Below are 24,483 nucleotides of genomic sequence, written 5' to 3' on the forward strand. Positions count from 1 at the left end.
TGAGTGTGGTGGCAAGTGCCTATAGTCCCACCTTCTCAGGAGGCTAAGGCAGGGGGATTGCTTGAGCCCAGGAGTTTGAGGTTGCAGTGAGCTATGATGATGCCACAGTACTCTAGTCTGGACTACAAAGCAAGACTGTCTTAAAAAAAAGCCAAGTCTCAAAGGAGATGACAATGTATCTGGCAGTCATTAACAGTATTCTACTTTCCTACCACAATCTTTTTGGTTTTGTTTTGTGGTAGTGACAGGATCTCCATGATACCTACACTAGTCTTAATCCTTCCACCTCAGCCTCCCACAGTGCTATGCTTATCGGCCTGAGCCTAACACACAAATTTCTAGTCAACAACATCAAAGGCAGTTATACAGATTATTGTGAAAATACTCTTACCTCTGACCTATGGAAATAACTAAAAAACAGGCTTAATACTTCTACTATAATAAAAGACCCATAAGCAACTGTGAGATTTATATATGTGTGTGTGTGTGTTGCTAGGTGTCAAGTAAAGAAAACCTTGTTAAAAACACAGGAAAGTACACATACATAAAAGAAATACAATCTTTTTCATTTTTGAAGGACTGATAGTATAAAAAAGCTTGTTTTGGTGTTGAGAAACAAAGTTCTGGTTACATTTGCAGATACTCGTTCTAAAAATCACTACAAATTCAGTTAGCAGCATAATTAGAGCTCATTTTATAAAGGCATTTTAAAAAGGTAATAAGGAAGGCTTTCTAAGCAGAAAACAGAGAAATATTTTACCAGAATGAACAAGAGCAAGACTCCATCTACACAATAAATAGAAAAATAAGCTGAGTGTGGTGAGCACCTGTAGTCCCAGCCACTAGAGAGGCTGAAGCAGAAGGATCACTTGAGTCCACAAGTGTTAGGTTGCAGTGAGCTGTAATACCACTGTACTTTGGCCCAAGTGACAGAGTTAGACCTTATCTCAAAAATAAATAAACACACAATTCTATAATAATTAGCTTCCATAAAATAGATTACTAATAAAGCAAAAATATGCATCCTAACAATTTACAGAAGATTATATACCAAAGAGTGTACACACAGAAAGAACATATATGCAACGTGAAGCTATCTGTCCAAAAAGGTAATAAAGAAAACATTAAATAAGTCATTTCTAGGTAGTGGTATTTCTAGTATTTATACTTCCTTTGTAGTACTTTTCTACTATATTTATTTTCTAAAACAAGCATAAATAATTTTCATAGGAATTAAATAATTATTCGTAGGAATAAGCAAGCTAGCTATTTTCAATTTGGAACAAATGTCCTGTTGTTAAAAAAAAATGCAAAGAAGGCGGCGCCTGTGGCTCAGTGAGTGGGGCGCCGGCCCCATATGCCGAGGGTGGCAGGTTCAAACCCAGCCCCGGCCAAACTGCAACAAAAAAATAGCTGGGCGTTGTGGCGGGCGCCTGTGGTCCCAGCTGTTTGGGAGGCTGAGGCGGGAGAATAGCGTAGGCCCAAGAGTTGGAGGTTGCTGTGAGCCGTGTGACGCCACGGCACTCTACCCGAGGGCGGTACAGTGAGACTCTGTCTCTACAAAAAAAATTTTTAAAAATGCAAAGAAAATGATAAATTAGGGTTTTAATACATAGCAGGCACTGTCAAGCCATGGCCTATGGACCAACTCCATCCCATTGCCTGTTTCTGTAAATAAAGTTTAATTGGAACACAGAAATACCCACTCAATGGCATACCATCTATGTCTACTTATATAATAATGGCAGAGTTAAGTAGTTTTGGTAGTGACTGCTTGACCAGAGAAGCCTAAAATATTTTCTGGACTTTTACAGAAAATGTTTGTCCATGACCTCTGACATCTACAAAATGTTAGATGAAGTTTCTACCATTTAAAAAAAGTGCCTTAGTTTTCTTCAAAGGAGTTATTTTAGATCGAAAGTACATTAAAATAAACCCCAAAAGAACCAAAATTTAAAGGCCGTACACATTTAAGATGGAAATCTAGACATCTAGGAGCCCTTTTAAGCACAATTAACAGCCAATGGCAAGAAGTCTACAACTGTAAAACTCCCCATACAGTGGCACCTTCTTTCATCACTGGAAAGCAGACTAGGGAATACCCACACAGCCCCTCTTACCTTGTGATCACATGGTAGTAATAAATCTTCCCTTCTGGATCTCTCGCTGTCTTCCAGTTGGGAGGTAAGACAATGGTTTTTGGTTTGGGAGGAGAGGGGGGTGGTAGATCCAGGAGATTATTTGTCACAACCATTTCAGGCTACAATGAAAACAAACATGTTTGTGATCACTGACATCTCTTTTAATCCAGCTGAATGGGACAAAAGAGTCCACTTAAGCACCACACAAAAATGAACATCTATCTTCTCTTAAAAGAAAAATAAATCTAGGAAATGATTAAAAAGACAATACATGAAGAGCTGTAGGGCTCTATCAAAAACTGACAATTGGCTCCAAGGTCACCATCCACGATATCACACTAAAACTAGCTTGCAGCAGTTCATCATCTAAAACAGTATTTTTGAAACTTTAAAAAACCAATTCTACATGGCATACCAACTTTAGAATACAAATTAGCTGAGTGGTCTTTTATATACCTCTATCTTTAAAAACAAAAAACACCTGAGGAATATTAACATTTATCCACCTAAGAGTATGAAGTTGCTGTGAGCTATGATGCATGGTTTTTATTTTTTTTGTCTCAAAAGAATAAAAAAAATAGAAAAACTAGCCAGGTGTTGTGGCAGGCTACAGTAGTCCCAGCTACTTGGGAGGCTGAGACAAAAGGATTGCTTGAGCCCAAGGGTTTGAGGTTGCTGTGAGCTATGATGCCATGGCAATCTACCTAGGGCAATGGAATGAGACTCTGTCTCAACAAAAACAAACAGACTCAGCACCCATAACTCAGTGGTTAGGGCACCGGCCACATACACCTGGGTTAGAGGGTTCAAACCCCATCCGGGGCTTGCTAAACAACAATGACAACTATGTCAACAACAACAAATAACTGGGCATTGTGGAGGGTGCCTGTAGTCCCAGCTACTTGGGAGGCTGAGGCAAGAGAATTGGCTTAAGCCCATTGAGGTTGCTATGAGTGTGATGACACAGGGCTCTACCAACGGCAACATAGTAAGACTGTCTCAAAAACAAAACAAAAAAAAAAGTAAAATATTCATCCGTTATATTATTTCTGTATTTTGCAGGTCTGAAATGCGATAATAGCTATCTTTTAAATTTTAGTGCCACATTTAAAAAAACATAATAATCACTGTTATGCGGGCAGTGCCTGTGGCTCAAAGGAGTACCCATATGCCGGAGGTGGTGGGTTCAAACCCAGCACTGGACAAAAACTGCAAAAAAAAAAAAAAAAAAAATCACTGTTATGATCTGAATTGTGTCTATACAACATATATTATGTTGAAGCCCTAATACTGTGTGATTCGTAAAGAGGTAATTAGGCTAAATGATGCCATAAGGGAGGGAACCTAATCAATTAGGACTGGTATCCTTGTAAGAAGAGAAAGTTATGTGATATCTGGGTTTAAGAAGTGCAATATTAAAGCAAAAGCCACGAGTCTTTTAAGCCTGTGTGTAAAGATACACTCTGAGTTATAAATCAAAGGCACAACTGGAAAACAAGAAAAAAAAAAACCTGTATGACTAGAATGGGGATGGGTAAAAAAGAGTTTTCAGAAAGATGGTAGGATGAAACTGGTACTGGTAGATCAAATAATAGGTGTCCAAAGCAGTGAGACACAGAGTAAGTGGCAGAGCAGGAGAAGCCCAGGTCTTCTGACTACAACCTTCATTAGCACAAGCTAATTTACTGAGTATTTCCCTTACAAAAGGAAGGCGTATCTCTACAAGGCCCCTAGGAAGTACACTATCAGATGTGAGGCTAGGGCCAGACTCTGAGTCACCAGTAGATGGGTGATGAGCCACTGAAAGAAGCAAGACATAAAGGAAAACCACATAAGCCTGTGTTTTCTACCTGTGCTATCTTGTTAATATCAAGAGAGTTGAGGATTGAAGACTAAATAAATGTTATTTGTGGATTCTCCAAAAAACAAAGAAGAAAACAGATACACAAAAAAAACAGAAGTTTTTATATCAGAGAACTTGTGTAGAGAAAAGGCTATGTGATGACACATCAAGCCAAGAAGAGGTTTCATCAAAAACCAACCCCTCCGAACATAATGCTATTAAAAAAAAAAAATCCTGCTAACACCCTAATCTTGGACTTTCAGTCTCTAAAACTGTAAGAAAATAAATTTCTATCATTTAAGCCACTCAGTCTGCTGTATTTTGTTATAGAAGGCCTAATAGACTAATACAATCAATCACCATAAAAATACATACCTTAATTGTTCCTTCTATGTAAGTCTAGTGATGAAGAATAATTTTTTCTGCTTTACCTTTGCCTGAGAAGTAAAAGAGGAACCTGAGACCTCAGGCTCAAATAAAATATGCCCAGCAGTAAGCAAGCATGGGTCTTTGACCATCCCTACTTTGTGCACACCCTTCTTTATCCCAACTTCACTGAACTACAGGTTTTTGGCCCAGCCTAAGTTTCACTTCTTCCATTCCCTTACCCTCTGTCTGACCTGGACAAAGTGACCTCTTTTCCCTAAGCTTCCATGTCACTAAGAATACTCCAAATCATTTAGTATCTACTAAATTACTAATCCTCCCACCCCCCTTTTATTTATTTATTTATTTGGTCACTCTAGGTACAGTACCATGGCATCATAGCTCACAGAAACCTCAAACTCTTGGGCTCAAGTGATTCTCTTTTTTTTTGAGACAGAGTCTCACTGTATCGCCCTCAGTAGAGTGCTGTAGCATCATAGCTCACAGCAACCTACAACTCTTGGGCTTAAGCGATTCTCTTGCCTCAGCCTCCCAAGTAGCTGGGACTACAGGTGCCCTCCACAACACCCGGCTATTTTTTGTTGCAGATGTCATTGTTGTTTTAGCTGGCCCAGGCTGGGTTCGAACTAGCCAGCCTCGGTATATGTGGCTAGCACAGAGCCTCAAGCGATTCTCTTGTCTCAGCCTACCAAGTAGCTAGGACTACAGGCACCTGCCACAACACCCAGCTATTTTTAGAGATGGGGTCTGGATCTCGCTCAGGCTGGTCTCAAACCTGTAAGCTTAAGGTAATCTATCTGCTTCGGCTTCCCAGAGTGCTAGCAGGCCATGAGCCACCGCACCCAGCTCCTTCCCCTATTTGATAACAATTATTTCCCTTCTCAAATCCTCCAATACTTTATCCACACCTTTCATGACACTAAGCTCTCACTACCTTCAGGATCATTTATTTGTTGTGACCAATTCTCTTATTTGGAATGCAGGCTTATAAGAATACTAATGGAGGGCGGTGCCTGTGGCTCAGTGAGTAGGGTGCCGGCCCCATATGCTGAGGGTGGCGGGTTCGGACCCAGCCCCAGCCAAACTGCAACAGAAAAATAGCCGGGCGTTGTGGCGGGCGCCTGTAGTCCCAGCTGCTCGGGAGGCTGAGGCAAGAGAATCGCGTAAGCCCAAGAGTTAGAGGTTGCTGTGAGCCGTGTGATACCACGGCACTCTACCTGAGGGCGGTACAGTGAGACTCTGTCTCTACAAAAAAAAAAAAAAAAAAGAATACTAATGGAGGCTCAGTACCTGTAGCACAGTGGTTGTGGCACTAGCCACATGCACTGAGGGTGGAGGGTTCGAGACCAGCCCAGGCCAGCTAACCAACAATGACAACTGCAACCAAAAAATAGTTGGGCATTGTGAAGGGTGCCTGTAGTTCAACTACTTAGGAGGCTGAGGCAAGGGAATGAATGGCTTAAGTCAAGAGTTGGAGGTTGCTATGAGCTGTGACACCATAGCACTCTACCAAGGGGTGACATAATAAAACTCTGTCTCTTGTGGTATATGTATACCATGGAATATTATGCAGCAGTAAAAAAAATATGGAGACTTTACCTCCCTTATGTTTACATGGATGGAGCTGGAAAATATTCTTCTTAGTAAAGTATCTCAGGAATGGAAAAAAAAGTATCCAATGTACTCAGTACTACTGTTAAACCAATTTATAATAACTCACAGTTGCATATGAAAAATGAAACATAACTTTAGGCTATGATGAAGGAGGGAAGGGGAGGGCGAGGGACGGGGAGGGAGTGGGAGTGATAGTAGGGGATAGTAGGGGGACCACAACTATGGAGCACATTGCAAGTACAAGTTGGTTCTATCTAGTGTAGAAGACAAATGCCCTAATGCTATAATTGGGTAAATGAGATGAAAGCTATGCTGATTAGTATGATGTAAGCACTCCAATTTGTACAAATAATCAACACACTGAAATGTATTTATGATCTATGTACAAAAGGCTTAATAAAAAAAAGAATAAAAAAGACTGTCTCAAAAAAATAAAGAAAGAATGCTAAAGGAATTCTATCCATATTTGTATTCAAAATGTCTAGAAGGGTACAACTCACAACAAACACTCAAATATTTATTGTTAAGTACACATTGTCTTATTCTCCAATTCTTTCACCCACGGTATTTTTATGCCATCTCTACTAATTGTCCTGTCTAAAGCCACTATCAATTGCTGGATTACCCCAATAAGCCTTCTCCAGAAGTATCAGTCCTATAAATTGCTGATCTGACCTATCATGTTATTCTCCTGTTTAAAATCTTTCAAATTGCTTCTTATGCCAGTCTTGTTTTCCATTTTATCCAAAAACAATAATAACATTACAGTTTATCATATCCTTTTACGTATGCTGCAGAATACCCAAAGCTTCCCTTGATTAGCAGCCCCAATCCAAAAATGCAAAACACTTCGGGTGTTCAACAGTCACATTCAAAGGAAATACTTAAGGAAACATTTCGGATATCAGATTTTCAGATTAGGGATGTTCAACCAGCTTAAAGAAAAGGCAAACATTACAAGTCCATTAAAATTTGAAATTAATTTCTTTCTTTTTCTTTTTTTTTTTGCAGTTTATGGCTGGGGCTGGGTTTGAACCCACCATCTCTGGCTTATGTTCAGAACATATGTTCAGTAGGACTGGCCCTACTCCTTTGAGCCACAAGCACCACTTTGAAATCTAATTTCTAATCTCAAGCATCGTGGATAAGGGAGCTAAACCTATACTGAGTAAATACTGATAATCTAGAAAATTACCACTTCAATAATCCACAAAGTGTAAAACTATAAGGCTAGGTATGGTAGCTCATGCCTGTAACCCTAGCACTTTGATAAGCTGAGGGGGGAGAACCACTTAAAGCAAGAGGTCACAGTAATCCCAGCTACTTGGAAGGCTGAACCAAGAGAATCGCTTAAGCCCAGAAGTAGGGAGGATGCTGTGAGCTATGGCGCCACGGCATTCTACCAAGGTTGACAATGTGAGACTGTCTCAAAAAAAAGAAACAAAAAACTAAAGCAAGAGTTCAAGAACAACCTGAGCACCACAGCAAGACCCCATCTCTAAAACAAACAGAAAAATTGCCAGTCATGGTGATGCATGCCTATAGTTCTAACTACTTAGGAAGCTGAAGGATGATTTGAGCCCAGGACTCTGAGATCACAGTGAGCTATGATGACACCTCTGCATACCACTGCACATCTAGCCCCTAGCCTGGTCAAAAGAGCGAGCAAGACCTCATCTGAAAAACAAACAAATAAAAACAAAAGCAAAAAACAAAACAAAAAAGAAACAAGGTCAGTCAGGGTAAATAACAGTAAGAATGATTCTAAGAAACAAAATATATACCAGTAAGAAACAACATAAAAAAACAAAGCTGTTAATTCCACAGAATTAAAAATTTTGATGGAATGGTTAAGTGTATGCTCTCAGGATACTCAGGTAAGATTGCTGACTACATAAATTTAAAAAAAGAACATAGTAGAAAACAAAAATTAAACCCCAAACTAAACCAAAACACAAAGAAAATCTTCTAAAGAGAAGATAGGCAATGAGAGTTTTAACAAATGAAATATTTCTTACTGGCTGTAAGGGCTGAGGTTGCCCTGGTGCAACTATTGTAGTCACTGCTGCAGTTGGCTGTACCACCACTCCTTGTGGGTGAGCTGTGAAAATCTGTTGGCTCTGGATGTACTGAAGACTTGGCTGGGCATAGCTCTAAAAGATAAAATGAAGAAATCAATAATTTATTCTTCTCTAGTTATAATAAAGCAGTGATTTTCAAACTGCAACAGTCTTATTAGACGGTACATCCAAAACATGTTTACTTTTCCATATATGTATATTTGCATACAATGTATAAAATAATCTTTTGTTTCAAATATGAAAGTTTCTTTTAGAAAGATATATTTGTGTAATCATATCTCAACACAGAAGAAGTACAGTAAAAAATACTGCACACTTGATAAAAAATGGCAACTATGTCAGGCACTTAGCATGAATGGAGCTTACTAGACTAGAAGTTGGTCTAGGTGAGTCAGTGAGTGAATGGTGAGCGAATTTGAAGGCTTAGGAAATTACTGTGAAATACTGTAAACTTTATAAACACTGTACACTTAGCATACACTAAATTTATTTAAAACTTTTTTCTTTCTTCAATTAGCCTAAGCTTACTGTAACATTTTTACTTTTAACCTTTTGGAATTTTTTCAACTTTTTGACTATTTCATTCAAAAAGTTCAACATGAACATATTGTACACCTGTAATTTTAGAATTTTATTGTAACTTTTTTTGTACTTTTAGAATTTTTAATATTTTTGCTTTTTAAAAACTTTTTGTTAAAAGCACACATGAAGAAAAAAACTAACATGGGGATGAAGAGAGGTTGATTAATGAGAAAAAGTATATAGTTTGATTTGATAGCAGACATAAAAATTTTTAAGGCTCGGTGCCTGTAGCTCAAGTGGCTAACTAAGGCGTCAGCCACATACACCTGAGCTGGCGGGTTCGAATCCAGCCCGGGCCTGCCAAACAACAATGACAACTACAACAACAACAACAAAAGCCAGGCATTGTGGTGGGTGCCTGTGGTCCCAGCTACTTGGAAGGTGGAGAGAGGAGAATCACTTGAGCCCAGGAGTTGGAGGTTGCTGTGAGCTGTGATGCCATAGGGCAACACCCAGGGCAACAGCTTGAGGCTCTATCTCAAACAAACAAACAAAAAAAACCAAAGTTTTTGATAGATTAGGATGACCAGAGTTTACAATAATCTCCTGTATATTTCAAAATAGCTAGAAAAAAATAATATGACTGTTTCTAACATAGAGAAAACATAGAAGATGAATATCCCAATCACACTATTATTTTGAGAAATTATATAAAATATACATATCTATTGTATATCAATTAAAATTTTTTTTTTTTTTTTTTTTTTGAGACAAAGTCTCACTCTGCTGCCCTGGGTAGAGTGCAATGGCGTCATAGCTCACAGCAACCTCAAACACTTGGGCTCAAGTAATCCTCTTGCCTCAGTTTTCTGTTTTTAGGAGAGACAGGGTCTCACTTCTGCTCAAGCTGTCTCAACCTCCTGAGCTCAAGCAATCCACCCGCCTCAGCCTCCCAGAGTGCTAGGATCACAGGTATGTGAGCCACCTCAGCTAGCAAAAAAAATTATTTTAAACTAAGATTCAAACACATTAGCTTAGGCTTAGACAAAGTTAGGATCATCAAGTAGTTACAAGGAAATAAGAATTTTTCACAAACAATGTAACCTTATCATACACACCATATTAACCTGAAATTAAAAAAAAAAAAATTAAAGGATATCCAACAGCTAAGGAAACAACAACCAAAGCAAACAGACAACCTTCAGAATGGGAAAAGATATATGCATATTATTAATCAGATAAAAACCTGATAACTGGGCAGTGCCTGTGGCTCGTGAATAGGGTGCCAGCCCAACATACAGAGGGTGGTGGGTTCGAATCTGACCCCAGCCAAACTGCAACAAAAACAAAATAGCCGGTGTTGCAGCAGACACCTGTAGTCCCAGCTACTTGGAAGGTTGAGGCAAGAGAATCGCCTAAGCCCAAGAGCTGGAGGTTGCGGTAAGCTGTGACGCCACAGAACTCTACCGAGGGTGACAAAGTGAGACTCTGTCTCTAAAATAAATAAATAAATAAATAAATAAATACCTGGTAACTAGGCTCTACAGAGAACTCAAACTAATCAACAAAAAAAGACCCAACAATCCCATATATCACTGGGCAAGAGACATGAGTAGAACCTTCTCTAAAGAAGACAGACGAATGGCTAACCTATGAAGAAATGCTCATCATCCCTAATCATCAGAGAAATACAAATCAAAACTACCCTGACTGAGGCAGGTGAATTACTCTTAGCCTGAGGCTCACAGGTTTGAGACCAGCCTGAGCAAAAGCAAGACCCCCATCAAACAGCCGGGTGTTGTGGCAGGCGCCTGTAGTCCCAGCTACTTGGGAGGCTGGTACAAGAGAATCGCTTGAGCCCAAGAATTTTGCTGTGAGCTATAACACCATGGTACTCTACGGAGGGCAACAAAATTAGACTCTGTCTCAAAACAAAACAAAAGTACCCTGAGATATCATCTAACCCCAGTGAGAACAGCCCACATCACAAAATCTCAAAGCTGCAGACGCTGGTGTGGATGTGAAGAGAAGGGAACACTTTTACACTGCTGGTGGGACTGCAAACTAATACAACCTTTTTGGAAGGAAGTATGGAGAATCCTCAAAGAACTCAAGTTAGACCTCCCATTTGATCCTGCAATCCCATTACTGGGCATCTACCCAGAAGAAAAAAAAGAAACATTTTATTATAAGGACATTTGCACTAGACTGTTTAGCGCAGCTCAATTTATAATCACCAAAATGTGGAAACAGCCTAAATGCCCACCAATCCCAGCATAGTTTTAACAAGCTGTGGTAAATGTATACCATGGAATACTATTCAGTCACTAAAAAACATGGAGATTTTACATCTTTTGTATTAATCTGGATGGAGGTGGAATATATTTTTATTAGTAAAGCATCCACAAGAATGGAGAAGCAAGAATCCAATGTACTCTATTCTAAAATGAAGGCAGTAGATGAGCTCATACAGCAGGGGTAGAGGGATAAGCAAGTGGGGAGAGGGGGATGAAGGGGGTTATGTGTATGGCACACCTCTTGGGGGTAGGGCACTACTTATAAGAGGAACTTTATCTAACAAATGCAATCAGTGTGACCTAATTCTTTGTACCCACAATGAATCCCAAACAATAAAAAAAATATGAAATAAAAGGATAATTGGGTAGCGCCTGTGGCTCAAAGGAGTAGGGCGCCGGCCCCATATGCTGGAGGTGGCGGGTTCAAACCCAGCCCCAGCCAAAAAAGGAATAATTTTTCAGCTCTATTGTAATTTTATGGGAACCACAGTTGTACATGTGGTCTACCAATGACTAAAAAATCATTATGTAGCACATGATTATATACATGTATGTACTGGTTGAGGATTCCAAATCCAAAAATCTGAAATCCTTAATCCCACAAAATCTGAAACTTTTTGAGGGTCCACATGAGGCTGAAAGGACATGCACATTGGAACATATCAGATTTCAGATTAGAGATACTCAAACAGAAGTATATATAATGAGTGGCGACAGCCACATATAATGCTGGTGGTTCAAACCCAGCCCAGGCCAACTAAAATAGCAATGACAACTGCAATAACAACAAAAATATGTAGGCATTGTGGTGGACGCCTGTAGTCCCAGCTACTGGGAGGCTGAGGCAAGAGAATTGCTTGCACCCAACAGTTTGAGGTTGCTGTGAGCTGTAACACCACGGCACTCCACCCAGGGCGACAGCTTGAGACTCTGTTTCAAAAAAAAAGGGCGGCACCTGTGGCTCAGTGGGTAGGGCGCAGGCCCCATATACTGAGGGTGATGAGTTTAAACCCAGCCCTGGCCAGCTAAAACAGCCATGGCAACTGCAACAAAAATAGCCGGGCACTGTGGCAGGTGCCTGTAGTTCCAGGTACTTGGAAGGCTGAGGCAAGAGAATCGCCCTAGCCCAAGAGCTAAAGGTTGCTGTGAGCTGTGATGCCACCGCACTCTACAGAGGGTGACAAAGTGAGACTGTCTCAAAAAAAAAAAAAAAATCATAAATAAAATATAATAAAATAAAAAAGCTCAGCGCCTGTAGCTCAGTGGCTAGGGAGCCAGTGACGTACACTGGAGCTGGAGGGTTCGAACCCAGCCCAGGCCTGCCAAACAATGACAACTACAAATAAAAAAATAGCGGGGGAGGAAACAAAAGAACCATTCCAGAGTCCAGCAGAAACTGTGGACTCCAGGGTCTTTGGAAAGCACACACTGTGGCCTGGATGACTCTCCTCCTTTTCCTCCCCCTCTCCTTCAGCACACTCTGCCCAGGTATATAAAGATTTCAGGAAAAAGCTTTTGAAAGCATCCCCCTGCCTTCCTCATTCTTATCAGGTGTCTGATTTTGGTTTCAGGGTTCTGTTCCCAGGCTATGCTGAGTTAGGTCTCTTCTACCGTGTCTCCTGGAGAGACAGCCGCTCTCACTTGTGGCTTAGCATTGGAGCAGTCACAATGGTCACTATCCTTAGTGGATCCAGCACAAATTTAGCCAATACCTAAGGACATTATAGTATAAACAGAAATCAATGCTGAATACCAGCCAAGTACAAATTTTCCCTCCTTGGGGGAAAAGCTGCCCTTACTCTCTTGAGGTTCCAGCCCAAAGACTAGGCTGATGACTACTACAGGCTGCGTCACAGGGATGCTCAGCCCAGGGAGAGATCGAGGGGGAAAAAAGTCGTAAACCTGCCCCTGACTGAGCCTGGGTCAGTCAAATATGATCATGTCAGGTCAGGAACACATAGTCAGACATCTGAGCTCTCAGGGAAGCCTCCATGTCGACTACTTTCAGGAAGAAAGGTGAATGGAAGGGTATGAATTTATTCGCATCCTCATTTGAGTTTTACAGTGGAGGATATCTGTGGATGATTTGGGAAGAAGTGGACCACAAAAAGCAGAATTTAATTATTTTATGTTCCAAAAATACCAACAAAAGCTGGATCAGGTTTAACGACCTAAAGTCAAACACACTTCCTTCAGAAACAAGCATTGAAACTATAAAAATTCGGCGGCGCCTGTGGCTCAAGGGGTAGGGCGCCAGTCCCATATTCCGGAGGTGGCAGGTTCAAACCCGGCCCCGGCCAAAAACCAAAAAAAAAAAACTATAAAAATTCTTGGAGAGAATGCAGGGGAAACACTTGAAAAAATTGGCCTGGGAGAATACTTCATGAGAAGGACACCCCGGGCAACTGAAGCAACATCAAAAATATATTACTGGGATCTGATCAAATTAAAAAGTTTCTGCATGTCCAAGAATACTCTAAGTAAAGCAAATAGACAGAATGAGAGAGGATTTTTGCAAGTAATATTTCTGACAAAGGTCTAATAACCAGAATCTGTAGAGAATTGAAACTTATTAATAAGAAAAAAACAAGTGATCCCATTTCATTGTGTGCAAGAGACATGAACAGAAGCTTCTCTGAAGAAGACAGGTGCATGGTCTACAGACACATGAAAAAATGCTCATCATCTTTAATCATCAGAGAAATGCAAACCAAAAACACTCTGAGATACCATCTAACTCCGATAAGAGTAGCCCACATCACAAAATCCCAAAAGTACAGATGTTGGCGTGGATGTGGAGAAAAGGGAATACTTCTGCACTGCTGATGGGAATGCAAACTAGTATGTGCCTTTCGGAAGGAAGTTTGGAGAATACTAAGGAATCTAAATGTAGATCTGCCATTTGATCCTGCAATTCCTCTTCTAAGTGTATATCCGAAAGACCAAAAATCATTTGGCAACAAAGATATTTGTGCCAGATTGTTCATTGCAGCTCAATTCATAATTGCCAAGTCATGGAAGAAGCCCAAGTGCCCACCGACCCATGAATGAATTAATAAATTATGTTATATGTATACCATGGAATACTATGCAGCATTAAAAAAAAAAGGAGACTGGGCGGCCGAGTAACATCTTCCCAGCAAGAGGGCAAGGTGCGTCTGGGGAGATAAGACTCCAGGCATCTCTGGCTGGTGGGATCTGCCTATAATCATCCCTTTGAGGATACAGGGAGTCAGTGAGGGACTTCTGGACCCCAAGAGGAGGACAAAAACAGTGGAAAACTGGCAAATGGTTGCATGTGTTCCATCGACCTAATCCCGCCAGCAGCCGTACAAGCAACAGTGAGACTGCAAACCGGAAAGGCCTTACATGTGAACTGTTTCGGTGTTTTTGGACTTGGCACTCAGTTGAACTGCCTTGGGAAGAGCTTCAGCAGGAGTGTGGAGAACTTTGGGCATTGTCTAGTGCCCCAGACTGAGCCGCTGAGCCAGACGGAGCTAATAGTGTTTGGCTGTGGGCCGCAAGGAGCCATTGTGAGAGAACTGCCCCGGCAAACTCCGCCCTCAGGGTCGCAGAGCAAAGATCGGGCGGGAGCTAATAACCTAGTGACTGAGCAGCTTAAAGGCGGGGACTGAGCTGCCTTATAGCCTTAACCCTCAGGGACAAAACCTTCAGGGTCAGAGTGAGACCGGTTTTGGCACACTGGAGCCTCGGGCTTCTGCCATGGGTAGAGTGCTGTGGCGTCACAGCTAATAACAACCTCAAAATCCGGGTCTTGGCGCCACCCGGACCTCCATAAGAGCTGCGCCGTGACTCCCACCCGCAACCGCCAGGCCTCCGCATGCCCTGACCAGGAATTGCGGGAGCCGTGCAACACTGCATCCTCCCTCCTGTACCCTCCCTGCCTCCACACTGGCCTGCTTGTCAGGCCAGTGACTCTGGTAGCTGCGTGACCTCCAGAGCCCTCTCTGCCTCTGCACAGAGCCTTCCTCCTGGCCAGAGACTGCAGGAGACTTGGGCTCTCTGTGCCAAATTCACTGGGCTCCAGGCACTCCCAGAACCATGCACTCCACCTCCCACCCTGTTGCTGGATCCGGGTGTGTCACACTCCAGAGCTGCTTCCACAACCAGAACTCCCTGGCTGGGGCAGCCCCAGAGGAACTACACAGGGTCACTCCTTACAAAGACCCAGCAATAACAGAGTGATGCCCCTGGGGTCTAATCTTGGAGAGACACCTCCCCAACTCTGAGGACGGCCAGAGGCAACGGCAAAAAACAATCATGAGGCGAAATCAACAGAAAAACTCTGGCAATATAAATAATCAGAGCAGATCAACTCCCAAAATTATCAATGGGGCAGATACAGCACAAGATCCCATGCACAAACAAATAGCTGATATGTCAGAAATCGAATTCAGAATCTGGATAGCAAATAAGATCGAATTAGAATTCCAAGTAGAAACCCAAAAGATATCTCAAGAATTCAATAAATTCAAAGATCAAATGACCAAAGATTTTGACACATTGAGACAAGAAGTTGCAGCCCTCAAAGATCTGAGAAACACAGTAGAATCCCTCAGTAACAGAATGGAGCAAGCAGAAGAAAGGACTTCTGACATTGAAGACAAAGCTTTCGAACGCTCCCAAACTCTCAAAGAGGAAGAGAAATGGAGGGCAAAAACAGATCACTCTCTCAGACAGCTCTGGGATAATTCAAAGAAAACTAATATTCATCTTATAGGGATCCCCAAAAGCAAAGAAGTGGCTTCATAAGGCACAGAGTTTCTTCTCCATGAGATTATGAAGGAGAACTTTCCAGACATGCCAAGAGATTCTGAAATTCAGATAGCAGAAAGTTTCAGAACTCCAGCACGACTCAACCCAAATAAGACATCCCCTAGACACATTATAATCAATTTCACTAAACTTAATATGAAGGAGATTATTCTGAAAGCAGCCATGAAAGAAAACCATCACCTACAAGGGCAAGAATGTTGGAATAACTGCAGATCTCTCTGCTGAAACCTTTCAAGCTAGAAGAGGATGGTCATCGACTTTTAATCTCCTAAAACAAAATAACTTTCAACCCAGGATCCTGTACCCAGCTAAACTGAGTTTCACCTATGACGGAAAAATTAAATACTTCAATGACATTCACATGTTGAAGAAATTTGCCATAACTAAACCAGCTCTCCAGGATATTCTCGGACCTATGCTCCATAAAGACCAGCGTAATCCTGCACCACAAAAGTAAACCCACACAGAACATTTTGATCAAATTCCAACTTCCACGGTCGCAAAAGGATTAAAAATGTCCACTGGACTCTCGAAAGTCTTATCAATATTCTCAATGTGAAAGGTTTAAATTGTCCTCTAAAGAGGCACAGGTTGGCTTACTGGATACAAAGACTCAAGCCAGATATCTGTTGCATACAAGAATCACATCTTACATTAAAAGACAAATATAGACTCAAGGTGAAGGGATGGTCATCTATACTCTAGGCAAATGGAAAGCAGAAAAAAGCAGGCATTGCAATCCTATTTGCAAACGCAATAGGCTTTAAACCAACCGAAATAAGGAAGGATAAGGATGGACACTTCATATTTGTTAAATGTAATACTCAATATGATGAGATTTCAATTATTAATATTTATGCACCCAACCAGAACGCACCTCCACTTATAAGAGAAACTCTAGCCTTGGTGTGTGTCACACTTTATGGGGGCAAGACATGATTGCAAGAGGGACTTTACCTAACAATTGCAATTGTAGGCTTATTGTACCCTCAATGAATCCCCAACAATTAAAAAAAAAAAAGAAAAGAAACTCTAACAGACATGAGCAACTTGATTTCCTCCAGTTCCATAGTAGTTGGAGATTTTAACACCCCTTTAGAAGTGCTGGATAGATCCTCCAAAAAGAAGCTAAACAAAGAAATTTTAGATTTAAACTCGACCACTCAACATCTGGACTTAACAGACATCTACAGAACATTTAATCCCAACAAAACTGAATACACATTCTTCTCATCAGCCCACGGAACATACTCCAAAATCGACCACATCCTAGGCCACAAATCTAACCTCAACAAATTTTAAAAAATAGAAATTATTCCTTGCATCTTCTCAGACCAGCATGGAATAAAAGTTGAACTCAGTAACAACAGGAATCTGCATACCCACACAAAAACTTCGAAGCTAAACAACCTCCTGCTGAAGGATAGATGAGTTATAGACGAGATTAAGAAGGAAATCACCAAATTTTTGGAACAAAACAACAATCAAGACACGAATTACCAGAACCTCTGGAATACTGCAAAGGCAGTCCTAAGAGGGAAATTTATAGCACTGCAAGCCTTCCTCAAGAAAACGGAAAGAGAGGAAGTTAATAACTTAATGGGACATCTCAAGCAACTGGAGAAGGAAGAACACTACAACCCAAAACCCAGCAGAAGAAAAGAAATAACCAAAATCAGAGCAGAATTAAATGAAATTGAAAACAAAAGAATTATACAACAGATCAATAAATCCAAAAGTTGGTTTTTTAAAAAGATCAATAAAATAGATAAACCTTTGGCCAACCTAACCAGGAAAAAAAGAGTAAAATCTCTAATTTCATCAATCAGAAATGGTAACGATGAAATAACAACAGACTGCTCAGAAATTCAAAAAATCCTTAACAAATACTACAAGAAACTCTACTCTCAGAAATATGAAACTCTGAAAGAAATCGACCAATACCTGGAAGTACGCCACCTACCAAGACTTAGCCAGAATGAAGTGGAAATGTTGAACAGGCCTATATCAAGTTCTGAAATAGCATCAACTGTACAAAATCTCCCTAAAAAGAAAAGCCCAGGACCAGATGGCTTTACGTCAGAATTCTACCAAACCTTTAAAGAAGAACTAGTACCTGTATTACTAAACCTCTTCCAAAATATAGAAAAAGAAGGAATATTACCCAACACCTTCTACGAACAAACATCACCTTGATCCCCAAACCAGGGAAAGGCCCAACAAGAAAACAAAATTACAGACCAATATCACTAATAAATATTGATGCTAAAATATTCAATAAGATCCTAACAAACAGAATCCAACAACACATCAAAAAAATTATACACCGAGGCGGCGCCTGTGGCTCAAGGAATAGGGCGCCAGTCCCATATGCCGGAGGTGGCGGGTTCAAACTCAGCTTCGGCCAAAAAACAAACAAACAAACAAAAAATTATACACCACGACCAAGTGAGATTTATCCCAGGGTGTCAAGGCTGGTTCAACATACGTAAATCTATAAATGTAATTCAGCACATAAACAAACTAAAAAATAAGGACCATATGATTCTTCCAATTGATGCAGAAACAGCTTTTGATAATATCCAGCATCCCTTCATGATCAGAGCACTTAAGAAAACTGTTAAGTAGAAGGGACATTTCTTAAACTAATAGAGGCCATCTACAGCAAACCCACAGCCAATATCATATTGAATGGAGTTAAATTGAAATCATTTCCGCTTAGATCAGGAACCAGGCAAGGTTGCCCATTGTCTCCATTGCTCTTTAACATTGTAATGGAAGTTTTAGTCATTGCAATTAGGGAAGAAAAAGCGATCAAGGGTATCCACATAGGGTCAGAAGAGATCAACCTTTCACTCTGCATAGATGATATGATGGTATATCTGGAAAACACTAGGGATTCTATTACAAAACTTTTAAAAGTCATCAAGGAATACAGCAATGTCTCAGGCTACAAAATCAATACCCATAAATCTGTAGCCTTTAAATATACCAACAACAACCAAGCCGAAAAATGTCAAGGACTCTATTCCTTTCACAGTAGTGCCAAAGAAGATGAAATATTTGGGAGTATACCTAACAAAGAACGTGAAAGATCTCTACAAAGAGAACTATGAAACTTAAAGAAATAGCTGAAGATGTTAACAAATGGAAAAGCAATATATAATTTTAATGCAATTCCTATTACAGCTCCATTGTCATACTTTAAAGATCTTGAAAAAATACTATTTCGTTTTATATGGAATCAGAAAAAACCTCGAATAGCCAAAACATTACTCAGCAATAAAAACACAGCAGGAGGAATCACACTACCAGACCTGAGACTGTACTATAAATCGATAGTGATCAAAATAGCATGGTACTGGCACAAAAACAGAGAAGTTGATGTCTGGAACAGAATAGAGAACCAAGAGCTGAATCTAGCTACTTACCATTATTTGATCTTTGACAAGCCAATTAAAAACATTCAGTGGGGAAAAGATTCCGTATTTAATAAATGGTGCTGGGTGAACTGGCTGGCAACCTGTAGAAGATTGAAACTGGACCCACATCTTTCACCATTAACTAAGATAGACTCTCACTGGATAAAAGATTTAAACTTAAGACATGAAACTATAAAAATACTTGAAGAAAGTGCAGGGGAAACTCTTGAAGGAATCGGCCTGGGTGAATATTTTATGAGGAGGACTCCCCAGGCAATTGAAGCAGTATCAAAAATACACTACTGGGACCTGATCAAACTAAAAAGCTTCTGCACAGCCAAGAACATAGTAAGTAAAGCAAGCAGACAGCCCTCAGAATGGGAGAAAATATTTGCAGGTTATACCTCCGATAAAGGTCTAATAACCAGAGTCCACAGAGAACTCAAACGTATTAGCAAGAAAAGAACATGTGATCCCATCTCAGGGTGGGCAAGGGACTTGAAGAGAAACTTCTCTAAAGAAGACAGACTCACGATCTACAAACACATGAAAAAAAGCTCATCATCCTTAATCATCAGAGAAATGCAAATCAAAACTACTCTGAGATAATCACCTAACCCCAGTAAGAGTAGCCCACTTAAAAAATCCCAAAACCAAAGATGTTGACGTGAATGTGGAGAAAAGGGCACATACTTCTACACTGCTGGTGGGAATGCACACTAATATGTTCCTTCTGGAAGGATGTTTGGAGAATACGTAGAGACCTAAAACTAGAACTGCCATTCGATCCTATAATTCCTTTACTAGGTTTATACCCAGAAGACCAAAAATCACAATATAACAAAGACATCTGTACCAGAGTGTTTATTGCAGCCCAATTCATAATTGCTAAGTCATGGAAGAAGCCCAAGTGCCCATGGACCCACGAATGGATTAGCAAATTGTGGTACATGTATACCATGGAATATTATGCAGCCTTAAAGAAAGATGGAGACTTTACCTGTTTCATGTTTACATAGATGCAGCTGGAACATATTCTTAGCAAAGTATCTCAGGAATGGAAGAAAAAGTACCCAATGTACTCAGCCCTACTATGAAGCTAAATTATAGCTTTCACATGAAGGCTATAACCCAACTATAGCACAAGACTATGAGGAAAGGGCCAAGGAAGGGGAAGGGAGGGGGGAGGTTAGGGTAGAGGGAAGGTAAGGGTGGGGCCACACCTACGGTGCATCTTAGAATGGGTACAGGCGAAACTTACTAAAGGCAGAATACAAATGTCTACATACAATAACTAAGTAAATACCATGAAGGCTACATTGAACAGTGTGATGAGAATATTTCAGATTGTATATGAAACCAGCACATTGTACTCCTTGATTGCACTAATGTACACAGCTATGATTTAACAATAAAAAAAAAAAAATGGAGACTTTACCTCTTTTATGTTTACAGGGATGGAGCTGGAAAATATCCTTTTTAGTAAAGTATCTCAGGAATGGAAAAAAAATATCCAATGTACTCAGTACTACTATGAAACCAGTTTATAATCACTCACACTTTGAGGTGAAGGCTATGTTAATAGGATGTAAATACTCCAATTTGTATAAATAATCAATGCATTGAATCCCATAATGGCCTAAATGTATTCATGACCTATATACAAATGACTTAATAAAAAAAAAGAAATATTTTTCTATATATGTAAGTTTTATAAGAAATCAATTATTTGGGTTATGTGCCTGATATAGAGGGCTTTAAAGGTGCAAATAAGTAGCATAAATGGGAACGTAATGATATCTTTAAAAGATGATTAGAAAAAAAAAAAATAGCGGGGTGTCTGTAGTCCCAGCTACTTAGGAGGCAGAGGCAAGAGAATCGCTTAAGTCCAAGAGTTTGAGGTTGCTGTGAGCTCTGATGCTACTGAGGGTGACATAATGAGATTCTGTCTCCAAAAAAAAAAAAAAAAAAAAAAAAGCACATATAATGCAAATATTTTCAAATCTAAGAAATATTTGAAAACCCAAAACACTTCTGGTCCTAAGCATTACGGATAAGGGATATTTTCTCACCCCTGTACTCATACTGTGTGCATGTGACCATATTCTCTTATCTGTATTATTCAGTAGCCTTTTAACTGGCCTCCCTAGTCATGCCCATGATTCCTACATCTCTTTGCCCAGGGCAGCCACAGTGATTCTCTTAAAATATGTCAGCTTGGCTAGGCAGGTGGCTCATGCTTGTAATCCTAGCACTCTGGGGGGCCAAGGCAGGTGGATTGCTCAAGCTCAAGGGCTGGAGACCAGCCTGACCCATAGTAAGACCCTATGTCTACTAAAAATATAAAAAACTGAGGCAGAGGACCACTTGAGCCTTAAGAGTTAGAGGTTGCTGTGAGCTATGATGTTGCCATGGCATCTACCTAGGGTGACAGCTTGAGACTCTGTCTCCAAAAAAAAAAAAAAGTCAGCTCATGCTTCTCTATTATAACTGCTCCAGTGATTTTCCACATTACTCAGACTAACAGCTAAAAATCCTCATAAAGCCCTAACCATCTTGTTCCTCATCAAGGTCCTACTGAAACTTTTCCACCTTCATTTCCTCTTACTTTCACTTTAACTTATTTGGAACAGAATGGGTTTCATGATTATATCACATATGTTGAATAAACATTTCATACTATAATTTTATAAAACAATAAAGAAGCTAGCTCAAAATACTAATTTTATAAAAAAAAAAAATCACCATGGTGAAATGTGGTTTTTTTTTTTTTTTGTCTGTTTGGTTTTTAGAGACAGAGTCTCACTTTATTGCCCTCAGTAGAGTGCCGTAACATCACAGCTCACAGCAACCTCCAACTCCTGGGCTTAGGCGATTCTCTTGCCTCAGTCTCTTAAGTAGCTGGGACTACAGGCGCCCACCACAACGTCTGACTATTTTTTGTTGCAGTTTGGCCAGGGCCAGGTTCAAACCTGCCATCCTCAGTATATGGGGCTGGAGCCCTACCCACTGAGCCACAGGCGCTGCCCAAAATGTGGTTTTTTTTTGGCTCAGCGCCTGTGGCTCAAGCGGCTAAGGCACCGGCCGCATACACCTGAGCTGGTGTGCTTGAATACAGCCGGGGCCTGCCAAACAACAATGACGGTTGCAACCAAAAAATAGCTGGATATCATGGCAGGCGCCTGTAGTCCCAGCTACTTGGGAGGCTGAGGCAAGAGAATAGCTTAAGCCCAAGAGTTTGAGGTTGCTGTGAACTGTGACGCCACAACACTCAGGGTGACATCTTGAGACTCTGTCTCAAAACAAACAAAAAATTCCTTTGGCCCTCAGTGACAATATGTTCATGAGAAATTTGTCTGACAAGATCAGATAGTTAAGTAAGCTTCATTATGCATACATACACTTTAAATAAATACTACATTACTTGATTAATGTAGAATAAAGCTGTGGTTCTGAAGACTAGCTTCAAATGCTGGCTGGGGATAATTTCTGAACTAAAATGGAATTGTCTAGCTTGATCATTTTCTGTACTCACTATGAGTTTCCACAAAACTTTTATCTGCTTCTAAAATGCAAAAGATATATTTATTTATCTTTATTATTCTTTTTTTTTTTGAGACAGAGTCTTACTATGCTGCCCTCCGTCAAGTGCCATGGTGTCATAGCTTATAGCAACCTCCAACTCTTGGGCTTAAGCAATCCTCTTGCGTTAGCCTCCCTAGTAGCTGGGTCTACAGGTGCCTGCCACAATGCCCAGCTATTTTTCTGTTGCAGTTGTCACTGTTGCTTAGTCGGCTCAGGGCCGGGTTCAAATCCGCCAGCCTTGGTATATGTGGCCGGCGCCATAACCGCTATGATATGGGCGCTGAGCCCAAAAGATACAGTGGAAAAATAGTTTCTAAAGGAAACAGCAAAAAGTGCTGAACATCACCATTGCTAGACTAAATCATCTCCCAAGATAGCAACATTCATTTGGCGATATACTGTTTGAACATTTTGGGGGTTTCATGGATTTTTCCTCTATTAAAACCAAATGACAACCAACGTCAAAAGCAACAACAGCAATATCTATTTATTAAAAAAATAATAATAATTTTGCTTGGTGCTGTGGCTCATGCCTGTAATCCTAGCACTCGGCGAGGCCAGGGTGGGTAGATTGCCGGAGCTCAGGAGTTTGAGACCAGCCTGAGCCAGAGCGAGACCTTATCTCTAAAAAATAGTTGGGCATTGTGGCGTGTACTCCCAGCTACCTAGGAGACTGAGGCAAGAGAATCACTTAAGCCTAAGGGTTTGAGGTTGCTGTGACGCCTTGGCACTCTACTGAGGATGACAGAATGAGACTGTCTCAAATAAAAAGAAATATATAATATATACATATATAAAATAATAATAAAACCTTTTAGGCTTTTTCTAGAAAGTACTATTTAGGTTTACATAAACCAAAAAGTGGAAACTGGTTTTCAGTCTGCCTTAAATAACACAGAAGATGTATACCCTTGTGGGACATATACAAGGATGTGCCTGTTATATCACTCTATTTGTGAAAAAAAAAAAACAAAAAAAACCCGCATGTGAGTTGGATGGCTTCTCCCTTCGAATGACTTGAAATGTGTGAAAACTAATTTCTCAAATATAAATTCAGCAAGAAATATCTTCAGAAGTGATTTGTAATGGAAATTACAAGAGAAATCTAAGAGGGTCTAATACCAAAACATAACTGTTGTCTCCACTTATAGTGAGGTTAAATCATTATTAGTTTATATCTGAATCACTTCACTTTATAAAGTAAAAAATTACACTCTAAGTATATAACCTTGTGAGAGTAAGTTTATTCACTAATGTTATAAAATCACCATAAATTAGGCTCAGGGCCTATAGCACAATGGTTACGGTGCCAGTTACATGCACCAAGGTTGGTGGGTTCGAACCAGGCCTGGGCCAGCTAACCAACAATGACAACTGCAACAACAACCATCACCACCAAATAGCTGGGCATTGTGGCAGGCACATGTGGTCCCAGTTACTTGGGAGGCTGAAGCAAGAGAATCGCTTTAAGTCCAAGAGTTTGAGGTTGCTGTGAGTTAGGGAGACTTTTTTTTTTTTTTTGGAGACAAACACCATAAACTACATGACCTCTATTAAAAATTGAGCTTTTACGTTTAATAAGCAGTCGTGTAAAAAAATTAGTCACTTTCTGGTAACACATTTGCTACCAATGTCAAAGATACTAAATACATACAAATCTACTTATTACTTAATCATCAAGGTTATGATGGCTTGCAAGCTCTCAATAGGCCATGTTGGTAGAGTAGATATTGGGCTTGAACAACACAGACATCAAGGCTTCATCCTAGAGGTCAGATCTCTGGGTCAGACACC

General features: G+C 40.3%; 1 protein-coding gene and 1 non-coding gene across 4 annotated transcripts in view; one reads left to right on the forward strand and one right to left on the reverse strand.

Annotated features, from left to right (window-relative positions):
• Positions 1-24,483, reverse strand: part of SETD2 (SET domain containing 2, histone lysine methyltransferase) — a 168,925-nt gene that overhangs the window by 23,885 nt on the left and 120,557 nt on the right. For 2 of the 3 annotated variants that reach the window (XM_053600468.1, XM_053600467.1), the window contains 2 exons: positions 8,004-8,138; positions 2,121-2,260 (listed from right to left, as the gene is read on the reverse strand). In XM_053600468.1, coding sequence (XP_053456443.1) covers positions 2,121-2,260; positions 8,004-8,138 — 275 coding nt within the window. The remainder of the gene's footprint in view (positions 1-2,120; positions 2,261-8,003; positions 8,139-24,483) is intronic. The other variant, XM_053600466.1, reaches the window with a different exon arrangement.
• Positions 3,488-3,630, forward strand: LOC128593040 (small Cajal body-specific RNA 1). The gene has a single exon (XR_008382223.1). It is a non-coding gene; the product is annotated as a small Cajal body-specific RNA 1 (non-coding RNA).

The sequence above is a fragment of the Nycticebus coucang genome, chromosome 8 (assembly GCF_027406575.1).
Source record: "Nycticebus coucang isolate mNycCou1 chromosome 8, mNycCou1.pri, whole genome shotgun sequence".
Classification (NCBI taxonomy): Eukaryota; Metazoa; Chordata; class Mammalia; order Primates; family Lorisidae; genus Nycticebus; species Nycticebus coucang.